The sequence below is a fragment of the Chiroxiphia lanceolata genome, chromosome 2 (assembly GCF_009829145.1).
Source record: "Chiroxiphia lanceolata isolate bChiLan1 chromosome 2, bChiLan1.pri, whole genome shotgun sequence".
NCBI lineage: Eukaryota > Metazoa > Chordata > Aves > Passeriformes > Pipridae > Chiroxiphia > Chiroxiphia lanceolata.
Window position 1 is genome coordinate 55,263,550 of NC_045638.1, and position 14,062 is coordinate 55,277,611.

Below are 14,062 nucleotides of genomic sequence, written 5' to 3' on the forward strand. Positions count from 1 at the left end.
GTGATAACACTGATAAGCGGATGACTTGCAAATACAGGTGTTATACTTTAGTTTGCCAGAAAGATGCCATTTGGCAGTTATATCTGAAGCAGAGAAGAGCTGCAACAAAAAGCTGTGTTTGCTGAATAGGTCACCATCCTCAGATGCTCATACCACCGTCTATCTACCACATTGCCAGCAGCTAACGAGCACAAACATTTGCCACCCGGACTCCTTGTGTACACTGCAGTAAAAATAAAAGGGCCTGTATCAATGATATGACAATTAGCAGGTTCATGTTGATGTTGTTAATTTGGAGTCAAATTACTCCACTGACAGGAGGGACAGCAGTGAGCCTTGTGTAGACAAGACGTTACATGGCAAAAGCACCTACCAGAACAGCTCCATCATGAGAGATTTCAGACCCAGACAGCTCATTGCTGTGTGCTCACACTGTGAGGTACTCAGCTATTTTTGAAGGCTGCAAACTCAAATTTAATGTCAGCTGAACACAAATATCAGCAACGTCCTCTTCTCAGCTGCCAGGATTTGCATGGTTGGAGGGGGGGAAGGCTCATGCATCACTGCTTCATGATATGTGCAAAGGAGGATAAGAAACCTCCTGAAGGTATAAGACAGACACTTAAATTAACAGAGGACCTTGAGGTTTGCTCCAACTTTCATATTTAGGAAATATGACTGTAATACCTGGTCATATATTCTCTTTCTTTTATTACAGAACTCAAATAAATGCAGTCATATGGTAAAATAAAGCTGAGGTTATTAAAGCAAGTACTAATTTCTACTAATACAAGACAAAGAATAGCCTGTTCCACCAACATACCAATTATATAGTAATTCTGCTAATATTTATGAAAAGATACCTCTAAGGTTAAGAGCTAAGTCCTTCTTTTCCACTTAACAGAACTTGAGTCAAATGCCAGTATCTGACAGGTCAGAGGTTCCTGCTAAGCAGACAAACACCAAATAATTTCTCCACTCAAGACTCTGTAAAATGATGCGGTGAAAGCATCGTTAAAATGTTATGATAGTTCTAGCATGCATTTTACATATTTTCTTCTATTTTACTTGAAGATAAGCTAAGCTGAAACTGCTTAGTGTCTATCTTTGCAAATGCAGACGCATGATGTGGGAGCTATATAGGATTATGAAACTAATTTTACTCTTATTTTTGGGACAGAGGACCCAAGCATGCTTCTACTTTAATTCTGGCAATCTGGAACCCCTGACTTCCTGAGGAAACCTTTAAATATCTCTGGCTAAGGAGCTACCATAGAACAGTCTCTATCCCCCTCTACTTTTCTACCCCAAATCCCAAGCATATTCATAGGGAGAGGGAAGACAATGGTGGAATTATTCTCTGCTGCCAAGGTTGTTAACATTTGCAGGTAACAGAGCTGAAGACCTGCTGTACACTCAGACAGCACCATGAAGGCCTGCTTGAGAGCTCTAGAAGCATTCATTTCTCATTCTGCTGCCACAACCTGCAAAGGAAGAGAAATGGAAATGCCATGGTGACAGCGCTCTTAGTGGGGAAAATCCACCTTTATAATGAGAAAACAAACAAGCACTTGGATTCCTGGAACATGAGGACAAGAGGAAATGGCCTCAAGTTGCTCCAGGTTTAGATTGGATATCGGAAAAAAGTTAGGTTGTCAAGCACTGGAACAGGATACCAGGGAAATGGTGGAGTCACCAACCCAAGAGATATTTAACAGACATGTAGATGTGGTGCTTAGGGACATGGTTTAGTGGTAGATTTGGCAGTGTTGAGTTAATGGTTGGACTCAATGATCTTAGAGGTCTTTTCCAACCCAAGCAATTCTATGGTTTTATGACAAGGAAATGGGTACCTGGGGATAGACATTGTTGTGGATCTCACCTTAGCTCTTGTCTCGTGAGCAGCCTCTGCTTCAGCTGCCATTGCCCTCTGCATGGCCACAGGAATCCTGACATCTTTGATCTCCACACGGGCCACTTTGACTCCCCACTGCTCCATGGCACTGTTGAGGATAGCCTTAGGGATAAACACACAACACACCACAAAGAACGCAGTGAGAAAGCCACATGATGTACCCTGCTACTTGGACAGAAGGACAGGCAGCGTGCAAACCTGGACAGCAGAAAGACAGACCCTCCAGAGACACGAGCACTGAGCACAGTGTGCGTATGGTGAGTACCACAGCCTTATGAAACACCTGCTGAGCAACACCAGTGTCACCCGTGTGGCTTCTCTACTGCCTCCTAAATTACGATCCCCGTGCTTTAGTTGGGCACTTATCAAACTTCTCCCTTTTACGAAGAAATACTACAACAACTTCCTTAGCAGCACAACACTGTAAAAGCACATAAAAGTATACTATGGGTGAAAGACACAGCACAGCCCTGCAGCACTGACACAATCTTCTTTGCTCTGGCTCCTGGGCATTCCTGCAATTCACACCACCACCATGACCCTGGCTCTGCCCAAGGCCACTCTTCTTGCTGGAGAGGGATAGAGTCTCTCTTTGATTTGACTATGCCTCATCTCTGACTGAAAATAGTAAATCAGGTGTTGGATTTCTTCTCTGTTCCCTCCTTGGCTGCCAAATAAAGAAAGGAACCAGATGGCATTTTAAAGCACAAAACAACTGATTCTGTACTCTTGGTTGTGATGACAGGAGATACAAGCCTTGCCTCAATCAAGAGTCTGTAGAGCTTCCCACGAGCAGCAAACATTTCTCCATGCTTGCAGCGGTCTCTGTGCAAGACTAAACTGATTTATTTAGGTCACTGAATAATTTCAAAATCTTAATTGCTTTTTGATAGGAGATAACTCTGTTACAAGAACCCGGGGAAATACCTTTAGAATAACTCTTTCTGACTCTAAGCAATGAGATGTGTAATTGAAAAAAACAATAAAGGGAGATTTTATTATCATTATTCAAAAAAGAAAGAGATAGTATTTCTAATTTGCTATTCCCCAGAACACATCTCCCTTGTCAGTGAATTTTGAGAGTCAGATTTACCTGGATGCTGCGTGCGATCTCCTCACGACCTGCCAGCAGCTGAGCCAAGCTCTGTGTACCCAGAATGTTTCTCAGGGTTGTCTGTGCCAAAAGCAAGGTCGCTGAGTGGACATCACTGATGTTAGCAACAGCACTGACAGCACTGTAGATCCTGTAGTACACCACCCATCAACTTGGGCAGTAACAGCATCTTTTGTGAGAATCTGCATTTGAGAAATGTAAAGAACTAGAGAAGGATCCGATAACACATCCTTTGCCTAGGATGGGGAATTATTTTTTTTTACCCCTTAGTGAGGCAAAGGCTCTGATAATTCAAAGAAACTAAGAATTTCTTTTGATTTTCTTGTCATTACCCTGAGGAATTACTTCAAGACAGCTCTCCAGCACCACCAATTTTTAAACTGGGGCAAAATGTTGTACATAGCCTCTAAACCACAGTTTCAACAGTAAGCGAATCTCATAACTTGAATTAATTTCTTCTGCACTAATACATGATGGCCATCCTCTTCCTTTCTTGTAGAAAGGACCATTAATGATTTTATACATTACATGCAATTTGGAAGATCTGTGCTACTTCCTCTAAACAATGTAAGAAACACCAGCAAATTGAAACAAAAATGAAAAGTGAAAAGAATTGTGAGAAGAAACAGAAAAAAATATTAAAGCATTCACAGAAGTGCTGTATCATCTTTTGCCAGACAAGTTCCCTGTGCCTCAGCAGGCAGCTGGCCTCAGTGGAGCACTGATGATGCTCCACTATCTCTTCTCTCCTCAGCATCTTTTGCCTGCAAGCAAACGCTTCACAGAAGCCCTGCCAACCACTGCAGAAGCCTTGCCAGAACCTGCTAAGCCTTGTACAGCACAAGTACTGCAATGTATTCCTTCCAGACTTATGTTTTTGGCAAGCAATTTTTCATTTCACCCCATGCAACCCTGCAACCTGCGCTCTGAGGAAAGGCTCTTTGTGCTTATGGAAAGATAACAGTCCAAGAAACAGCTCCTGGGGAACACAGTGGGCAATCCTTGAGGCCAAAGGGGCCCTGGAGCTGTCTCTTTGCCCTCTGCTCTTTGTGTAACAAAGGGGACAGCAGTGCCAACTCCACAAGCAGAAGCACTGTTCTGCCATAGAGTTAGGGTCACACAGAGACAAAACCTAATCAAGACAGGATTTCTCAGCAACTAATTCTTCAATTAAGTTCTTCAGTCAATATTCAGTCAATAAAATGCCTAAAGATACACCCCTCCATTCCTGTTTGGATCTGAGTTTTGTGAATGTTGTCTGCTAATTCCAGTTTATTTAAGTAGATTTGTTACCCATATGTAATTTGCCTTTTCAGAAACATGTAGAAAGCTCTTTTGAAGGGTGAGCTCCACGTCAGATCCAATTTTATTAGGACATTCATTTACAACTGGGAATTTCGTACTCGCTCCTCTATTGTTCTTTCTGTCTCTCGTGCACACTTGCATCCCACCTCCCTTGTCTTTCATCTCACAGTTCTGAATATCGGCTTGACTGCAATGGTGCATCCTCAAATTTTTATAAGCTGAATCATAGAATGGTGTGGGTTGAAAGTGACCTTTAAGATCATCTAGCTCCAAACCTGCTGCCATGGGCAGGGACACCTTCCATGAGATCAGATTGCTCAGCACCCCATCCAACCTGGCCTTGAACAACTCCAAGGACGGTGCATCCACAACTTCTTTGAGCAAGAAGAAATTTTGTAAGCAGTTTGAAACTCAAGATACAGCAAAGAAGCTAAATTTTTCATGATACCTGAGAGCTGCAAGATTATAAAACACTTTTTTTTTTTTTGATCATGCCGTGAATCAGCTGCATCTTTTGTTTCTGGCTTAGATGGCTGCTAGAGAATAGTTACCTCTTGTGGAGGAATCTTACAGGCAACTGTTCTAAGATCAACCTTGATACATGGAAGTATGAGGATCATACCTGAAAAATAAAAATAATTAGATGAAACACCTCTGAAAGTTAAGTCCAGAACCAGGTGTGCTGTACAAAGCAAACAAATGGAAATACCCACACGGTGGGGAATGAGCCCATTTTATTAATACAGATGCCCTTTCTGCTACAGGAGGTGACAACAGTGAGGTTTTGCATTTTCAAATAACATAGGGAAATGCAGATATCTGCAAATAATGTGAACTCATTAGAGCTAAATGACCTAGGGCTCTGGTCCGGTAATGGGCGGATTGCAACTCTGGTCTTAAATCTGCCATAAGACTTTCAGCAAAAATTCCTTCCATGCCTTTATTCTGTTTCCCCTTTTTAAATCATAAGCAATTTATGGTTCAGTACATCTGTATCCAGGAAAGATATCCCCCAGATTCATTCCTGCATGGCTCCCACATGAGGAACATTGTCCCAAGGTGTGACACATCCTGTGAAGGAGTCCCCACGCTCCTTCACTGGAGAGGGAGACTGGACACAACTATTCTAATCTTAGCATCTTGTTTTGGCACCCAGAGCCACATAGAAGAGCTCTGCACCAGCCCCAGCTGCTCTTTCGACCTCATGACTATTATCCAAGAGGAAGGACAATACCTGAAAAGGACTTTTTCCTGTTATTTCAACTTCCAGTTTGCCCAGTTTCACTGCACAGAGATGGTAACTGCACCTACACAAACACCTCATGATGATAGGCTTGGTTTGAGTTTCTGAGTTGTAACCTGATCCTAAGTAACCGTAACAAGCTTTACATAGATACTGAATACCTTGGCCCTGACACATTTACCATTTTCAGAGTAGAGACAGCTAAGAAGTTGGCAGCAACAAGCAGTGTTGGAAGTGAAGTACAGGGAGAAAGGCCACAAAAGTCACTCAAAAAAGACCATGGCAGACATGAACACTGCATTTGAACCTCTCCACAGTCCCCTGCCAGTGTCTGCAGCATGAGCTCAACCTTTTGTTGTCCAATCTCCTCAATAGCAAAGCCATACCTGGTATCAAAGTACTCAAACTTCTGTGCTTTATCTTCTCTTCAGAAAATAGTCTGCAGGTAAAGGAACTGCAGTAGAGAGGACCTTCTCAGTCCCCTCTATGCTGTGAAGAGGGATTTCACGAACCTCAGCAATTCTCTATGTGATTAGAGTGCATCATAATAAAACAAATAAATCCGGTGGATTTTAACAGAATAAAACTGCATGCATTCACCTGCTCCCTTTGCTTTCTTAGACAGTATACATCCCAGATGAAACACAACAGCTCGTTCATATTCTCTGATAACCTAGGAAAATATTTTAAGTTTAGAACTTTACTACTAATTCTACTCTCTGGTCTTATTTCTTTAATCTTTGGCATCCATATTAAATATGAAAAAAGAAGAAATAATATAGGAGGCAACAAAGCTGCAAATCAGTAGGTGTTTTACATCTTCTACTTACCTCATGTTTTGCTGAAAAAACTCAGACTCTGGCCCTGCAAATATGTCACAAAACAGATCAAATATGAAAGAATTGCCACTGATTTAATGAGGCTATCCCACAGCTCTCTCAACATCAGCACTACGCTCAGAGGAACTGTAGGCAAACCACATCTCGCCTCAGGTAACCTAGCTAACTACTTCAGTTAGTGCACCACAACTACTGAAGGCCTGGAGTTCAGGGCAATCACTGATAACTCACACCTTAAAAATGCCTGAAATTATTATGCCCATGTCTTGAAGGGGCATTGTATGGGTTTAGGTTATGCAGTTTCTCAATGCAGGGCCACATGTTCTCATCTTCTTGTGTTAATTCCTATTGCTGGCAGCATCAAACATGAGTTCCTTAGAAAAATTTGTAGATTTATTTTCCCAGTGTTGTAAGTCAGAGAAGTTTAACTGATGACAGAAGTTGAGACCGGAAGAAATTAAACAAGAAAGTTGTGGTGATGCAGAAAGTTAGTGAAAGAACATGGATCTCAGGCCCAGAACACATCTTTGCTACAAGCCTTTATGATTTCCAAAAAGTGAATGCAAAGTGCTTTGTCTTAACTAAATCAATAAAAAAAATAACAGCAATGATAACAGAGTATTCTTATGTACCTCAAATCCCTCTAGCTTACCTTCATACATGCCCAGATGGAAATAGGAAAAGTAATAAGCACCAGGAGGAATGAAAGGGAAACCAGGATCCAGCCACAGACACCAATTCCTTCCCGCCTGTCAGCTATAAAAAAATATAAGGCAGAAGAGCAATGAATGAAAAATTTGAAGAGTTACCCCAGGGATGTAGATCTAGCCCAGTGCAATCATAAAGGACTGCAAAGTCCACAGAGACTCACTCCCTATTCTTCCCTCCCATCGCTCAAAGAAAGACATCAAAGACCTAACCAAACATCCAATCTTATAGCCCTTCTACCCAAAAGGTCAAAAAAGGTTCAGAAAATACATTTTGCAACAGAAACAAAAAGGAAAAATGTGAGATATTGCCAAAGCTGAGGGCTGTGAAGGAGAATTAAAAACCTTGGGTGGAGTATCCATGAGTATGAATCTGTCAGTGCACCATGGCTGGGGCAAAAGATTTAGTTTGTATGAAACAGGTAATAAGGAAAACAAGAGGAACTATTGCTGCCTTTACATGAGAGTTTTGAGGAATATTGATGGACCAGTTCATTCAGTGAACCATAAACTTCAAAATTACTGCTTGTCAAAATGCAGACTCATGCATTTTAAGCAGTTGTCTTGTTGAGTTGAGCTTGTCTCATCCCAGAATTTCATTACAATGAAATAAAAAAACTATATAAAAATAAATTTCATTATTTTGATGCCTGAAAGGAAGGCAGTAGTGAGTAGCTGTTCAAATGCTAAAAGTTCAGGAGGCTCTTTGCAAGGAAAGTGTGACCAAGGAGTAGCTGATCTTTGAAGAGAAGAGCGGCTGGAGTTGCTGACATCCTCAAAGAATAGGCTAGGAGGGAAACTGGACAGTCTTGTGATCACGACAGAGTGCTGTAGGATCAACTGAATTTTGCTAAATGTAGAAATGCCTCAGGAGAGTCACAAGGAAAGCAGCAGCAGCAGGGATGCAGGATGAGATAGTCCTAGGGGCTGCCCAGCTGCCTGGTTTGGGCCAGAAGAGGATTTTTGCAGGCATGAGCATCAGCAGATGGGAAGCTGAACACCACAGCATATGTTTCCCAGTGCAAGAAGAAGAAGCAGGACAAAGGGACAAAGTCTCAGAGGTCTCCTCAGAGAAGCTCTGCCATGCTGATGGAAAGGTGCAAGGTGTTTTGGATAAGTTATTTGAAAGGTATAGGGTAGCACTGGCAATTTCTGACATCAAAGAAAATTCATATGCAGATAGAAACTGATAAATAGGAAACAATTCAATTTTTACTGTCTGAAAAAAAACTTGTCACCACCATGGAAACAGCATGAGGCTCCCTCACCTGTAAGGCACAAGCTAACAGACCAGTAGAGCAGGACTGACATGTTTGTCAGAAAACTCCCAGCAACCCCAGAGGAGGAAATACAGTACAGCCCTCCTGAACCTCCTGCCCCTCCTATCTGTGCATGGCTGGGCTCAGCCTGCTAGTAATGGTAGCCATGCACACCCGGGTGTTACATCAAGCCCTTTGCTGCTCACAGTTTTGCCCGTCCTACTTTGAGGCCCCTGCTGCAGATTTAATCACTCACATTTAAACACGTGTCCAAGAGGGCCCAGTTTCAGGCCTCCATGAGAGCTGGGCACAGAATTGTTGTAGTGGGAGCTCAGCTTTCCTCCTCATCCTTTCAAAAAAACAGCATTTTTAAATCCCTAGTTGTTTCATGAGGTATCATCAGGCATTCTGCAATCAGTGGTACAAACGATTTGAGAAGCAGCCCTGAACAAATTACCACGCAAACCTTAAGGCCATGTGTATGAAGACAGAATTTTTAGGATTTAATGCGAAAATCTTTAACACTGTCACTGCTGTCTGTTTGCCACATAGTGTACTTCACGTTACACTAGTGATGTGTCAGGCTACAACAGGTACACAAAGTACCAGCAGTACCAGTGTCTTTTAGTCAGTAGAAAGAGATCAATGAAACTCATGGAATGGGCATCATTCATAATTCTGAATCTGAAACCTGGGGAAATTAATCATGAAAGGATGTTTTGTTCACTTCAACAGAACTCAACATTTTTAGTCTCTCTCTTCATTTCACCTAAATGACTAGCTTACATAAAATGTCTGAAGATCTTTTTCTTCTGTGCAAAACTTGGTTATGAAGAATCTCCTCAAAAGCAATTTTGGATCTGCCGTCATCCACCTGACCCTGTTGCGAAGATACCTGGTGGGAATGACATAATCCACAGACAGGGGGAATAGCTGGGAACAAATGCCTGCACTCAGTAGACTGATGCTCAAGCAGCTGAGAAGCGGTAGGGGTCAAGATATCACCCCTCACCACTATGGGCAAAAAGCATGCACCCAAAACTTGAATAAAGTACAATCGAATCCATGAGAATTGTCCTATGCCAGCTAAAAATGTAGGTTCCAATTCGAAAAGCAGGATATGAATGTATGCCTTCTTCAGAGTGAATGAAGCTCCTAACTCCCCAAAGAACACCAGATCTTCTCTGATTGCACCAAAGTTTCAAACCATTTAACTACAAGACAAATGAAAGATTCTAAGAAAACACAATAATGAAGAATCAGTCACAATCCAACATATCAGTGACCTGGGTTTGCTATGCCTCTATATGGATTACAATAGCCATAATCACCCAAAACCCTCACTTGGGTCTATAGTCCAGAGAAAACCGAGAGCTGCAATGCTCTTGGTACAAAATGTGCAAAATCATAGAATCATAGAATCAACTGGGTTGGAAAAGACCTCCAAGATCATCAAGTCCAACTCTTGATCCAACAACACTGCTGGCTCATGTTCAGCTTTCTGTCAATCCAAACTCCCAGGTCCCTTTCTGCCTGGCTGCTCTCCAGCTACTCTGTCCCCAGTCTGTAGCGCTGCAGGGGGTTGTGGCCAAAGTGCAGGACCCTGCACTTGGCCTTGTTGAACCTCATCCCATTGGAATCAGCCCAACTCTCCAGCTTGTCCAGGCCCCTCTGAAGAGCCCTCCTGCCTTCCAGTAGATCAAGACTCCCCCCCAGCTTGGTGTCATCTGCAAATTTGTGAATGGTACAATCAATCCCCTCATCCAGATCATCAGTAAAGATATTAAATAGAACTGGGCCCAACATTGATCCCTGGAAGACACAGCTAGTGACTGGCCACCAACTGGATGCAGCACTGTTCATCACCACTCTCTGGGCCCGGCCATCCAGCCAGTTCCTAACCCAGCACAGGGTGCCCCTGTCCAAGCCGTGGGCTGCCAGCTTTTTCAGGAGTATGCTGTGGGAGACGGTGTCAAAGGCTTTGCTGAAGTCCAGGTAGACCACATCCACAGCCTTCCCTCATCCATCAGGTGGGTCACCTGATCATAAAAGGAGATCAGGCTGGTCAGACAGGACCTGCCCTTCCTAAACCTGTGCTGGCTGGGTCTGATCCCTTGTCCATCCTGTAGGTGCTGTGTGATTGCACTGTGAGAGCTCATCATTCAGCAATTATGGAAAAGCCCCAGGACACTCATAAAATTCAGGGTACATCACAAACATACTTGATACACAAAATCACAATGTGGGTTACAAACTTGGAAGGCAAATGAAAAGCTCACTGTGGGCAAAAATCTCCCAAGTCTCCTACAGCAAGACAAAGATGGAATAGACTCAGCTTCTTTAATCGCCATGTACCTTCCTGCTTTCTACTAGCACCCAAATCAATCCTGCTCAGACTCATGCTTGTCCCACTGCACTGTCCACACCTATGGTCAGACACAATGGTGAAAACAGCACACATTGCCAGTAGCAAGTTGGTTTGAAGAGAACACCAGGTAGGTATTCATCACACAAGTGCAACCACATTAAATGTTCTTTTGGGGTTGAAAAATTCTTCTGCCTTCCTTAAGTCATATTTTTCCCTCTCCATCCCATCCCTACAAGTATATCAATAGCTGAATCAGTCCTTTTTGGCCCTGGGATCATGCTGGCAGAAGATAAATGCTGGCACATGCTGGCAGGGCAGCATGATGCAATTTGCTCAATCACTCACAAATGGCAGATTCTGAATTTTCATTTCCTGACTACGTGGGAGATCAAATGTGCTTTTTTTGTTTGGTTAATGCTGGTCCTTTTTATTATTATTGAGAAAAAAAACCCCACACACAAAACAAGGCTTACCAATTAGATGTTCCATGTTGATTTTCTTGGGCATCTCCCTCTGGGTTTCCATTCTATTTGAGGGAAGCTCTGATCCCCTCACAGACGAGACAGCAGTGTACCTTGAAACTGCACAGTGCTCATGCAAAATGCTGAAGAGGGAGGCAGAGTGAGAGAAAGAGAAATCCCTTGTCTGAGTCCCCTGGGAGTTAGTTACCCTGGTGAGGAGAGGATGTTTACAGTGCCTCGGATTCGGGTTGCCCTGGTCTTCTGTCTGGGTGTTCTTTTGGCCTAGCTGGTTTTAGACCCCACAAAACACAAGCTGGAAATAATTTCTATGAATCTGTCACCACAGAGAAAAAAAAAATGCAAACAAGACATGACAGAAAGAGAAGATAAAGAGAAAACAAGTCCTGTGAGTAGCAGCTGAGGTTTAGCCCAAAGAAAAGGAGGCTCAAGGGAGACCCTATTGCTCTCTACAACTATTTGAAAGGAAGTTGTAGCAAAGCAAGGGTCAGTCTCTTCTCCCAGTAAACAAGCAATAGCACAAGAGGAAATGGTCTCAAGTTGTGCCAGAGGAGGTTTAGACTAAGTATTAGGAAAAACTTCCTTTACCAAAAGGGTTGTCAGACCCCCTGGAACAGGTTGCCCAGGGGAGTGGTTGGGTACCCATCCCTGGTAGTGTCTAAAGGATATATAGATGTGGCACTTAAGGATGTAATTTAGTGGTGGACTTGGCACTGCTGGGTTAATGGTTGGACTCAGTAATCTTAAGAGGGCTCTTTTCCAACCTATGATTCTATAAAGCCAGAAGGTAGAGACTGATTGAGTACTGCTCCTCTGCTGTTCTGGGGCTCAGCTACAACAGCAACATAAATAATCCTCCAGGTGAGGTCTCCATGCTGTGTAGAATAGCTCACCACACACTTCTTCATACTGTCCATCAGTATAGGCCAAGCCCTGTTCAGCTAGACAACCTAAAAACCAGAGAAGTATTTCAGCTCCAAAGTCTTAAAATTGTCCCCCAAATAAGAGTATTTTTAACAAAATATTTTGACGATCAAACTAAGCATAGCATTTCAGACTAAGCCATTTCTGAAGGTTTCAGGAGTGAAGGGCAACCTTCTCAAAGGAGAAAGCTGTTGCTTGTTATTTGAGTAAAAAAATGAGGTGGTTTTTCATATGTAATTTATGAGTTTGACAGACACCTGCATTAATTATGTGTAGGCATCTGTCACCTAGACTAACTCTGAAGATCTGGCTCCAGCATCATTTCACCCAAGTCTTCCTCTCTGACAGTAATCACGCTGGTCCCAGATGGGTCATTCAAAGCTGACTGCTCCCCCGAGAACGCGTTCTCAGCCTCACAGAGAGGAAACTATACCACCGAAACTGATGTTTTAAATTACAGTGAAAGCCATAAGTATAAACAGCTTGAAAAATTGGGATTGACATGCTTCTTGCAAATGTGTGACAATATCCATTTTAAGTCATTAAGTCATTTAAGGTATTTTCCTCATTATTTGGCTTCTGAACACTGAGCTGTAAGATCAAACCTCTTCAAGATAGATGCTTAATAGCAGGGTAGCAACCATGAACAGTTACAAGAAAAATGCGTTTTAATTATTTCAGAAGTAAAAACATAATACACAAAACCAACCCCAAAATTTTCCACTTTATAGCAACTTTTTAATTGAAAATTTTATTGAAAATAACTTAATTCTGAGCCATTTGAATGCCACAATTTGCACAGCTGCTTATATCATCAGATGAGTGAAACACTAAAACTTAACAGAAATAATTGCTCCCTGCTGTTTATTGATAATTCTCTGAGATGCCTGTAAATAGTCCTTAAAAGGTGAATAAAGCAGATGGTGTTTTTCGTTTGTGTTCAGGAATATCGCAGTATTAGTTTCTTCATTTTAACTTCAGCTGCACTTTTACTCCCCATTTAAAAACTTTAAATCAAAGGCAAGGCAATCCTAATCCTTTCTTCTTGGGGCTATACGGGGGCATGTGGATAACTCATGTCCCAAAGTGCTACAGAACACTCAGAGAATAAAATACAAGAACCCTGGAGCAAAGCAGTTTACAAGCTGCAAGTTCACTGGTGCTGAACAGCCCGTTGCAGTCCTGTGTCAGGGTACTACCACAAAGACAATCAGAGTTCAAAGCTGCTTTAGCAGGACTTACTAACTTAGAAGCAACATCAGATGACTGGTTTGGGCTGGTGGCAGTTCAGCTATTTCTGCAGAGTGCTGATAAAGCTAAAGCCTTCAACTTCTGTTTAAAAGCAGAGTAAGGGCTCAGGTCAGGAATGATTAGGTGCTTACCTGTAAGCATGCCATTCTCCAGCATTTCTCTGCAAAAACTGCTACATTTACAAATGGCACCAGTCCTTTGCAATGTCCCTACAGTGCCCAGTTGTTCTCACTTACCTCATCATCCAATTGTAGAGACTAAATCATAAAGACCAAGCACCCACTTCAAAGTCTGTTAAAAACAGAAGGGTAATTCTTACCCACGGCCATTTCTAAACAGTGCCAATCCCAAAGGTATATAAAAGAATCATCAGGCAATGCCCACATGAGATTTGAAAAAAAGTTGTAGGTTTCAGTTTGTCTTTCTCTGACCTTTTTAGACCCATACTACTTCCCTTCTCATCCATTGGCTTCAGCCATTCCCTAAAGATTTCTCAGCTTAGTCCTTCCCTGGCCCTGAATTCTGCCCATAGAATAGGCACTAGCCTATTTGCTTCAGGCTCATCATTCCTTTTCCCCAAATCAAAATTCAGAAGACAGGGTAGGCATCAGCTTTCAATAGCTGAAGATCAGGAGACAACAGGAAGCCCCCCTGTGAC

At 42.4% G+C, this 14,062-nt stretch overlaps 1 protein-coding gene across 1 annotated transcript; it reads right to left on the minus strand.

Annotated features, from left to right (window-relative positions):
- Window positions 1-1,134: 1,134 nt before the first annotated feature.
- Window positions 1,135-11,290, minus strand: STOML3 (stomatin like 3). Its single transcript, XM_032679735.1, is given in 8 exon segments — window positions 1,135-1,484; window positions 1,883-2,017; window positions 3,009-3,172; window positions 3,175-3,211; window positions 4,886-4,956; window positions 6,178-6,250; window positions 7,069-7,172; window positions 11,224-11,290. Coding segments are annotated over 8 exon segments (861 nt in total). The 5' UTR covers window positions 11,276-11,290; the 3' UTR covers window positions 1,135-1,259.
- Between the last annotated feature and the right edge of the window lie 2,772 nt (window positions 11,291-14,062).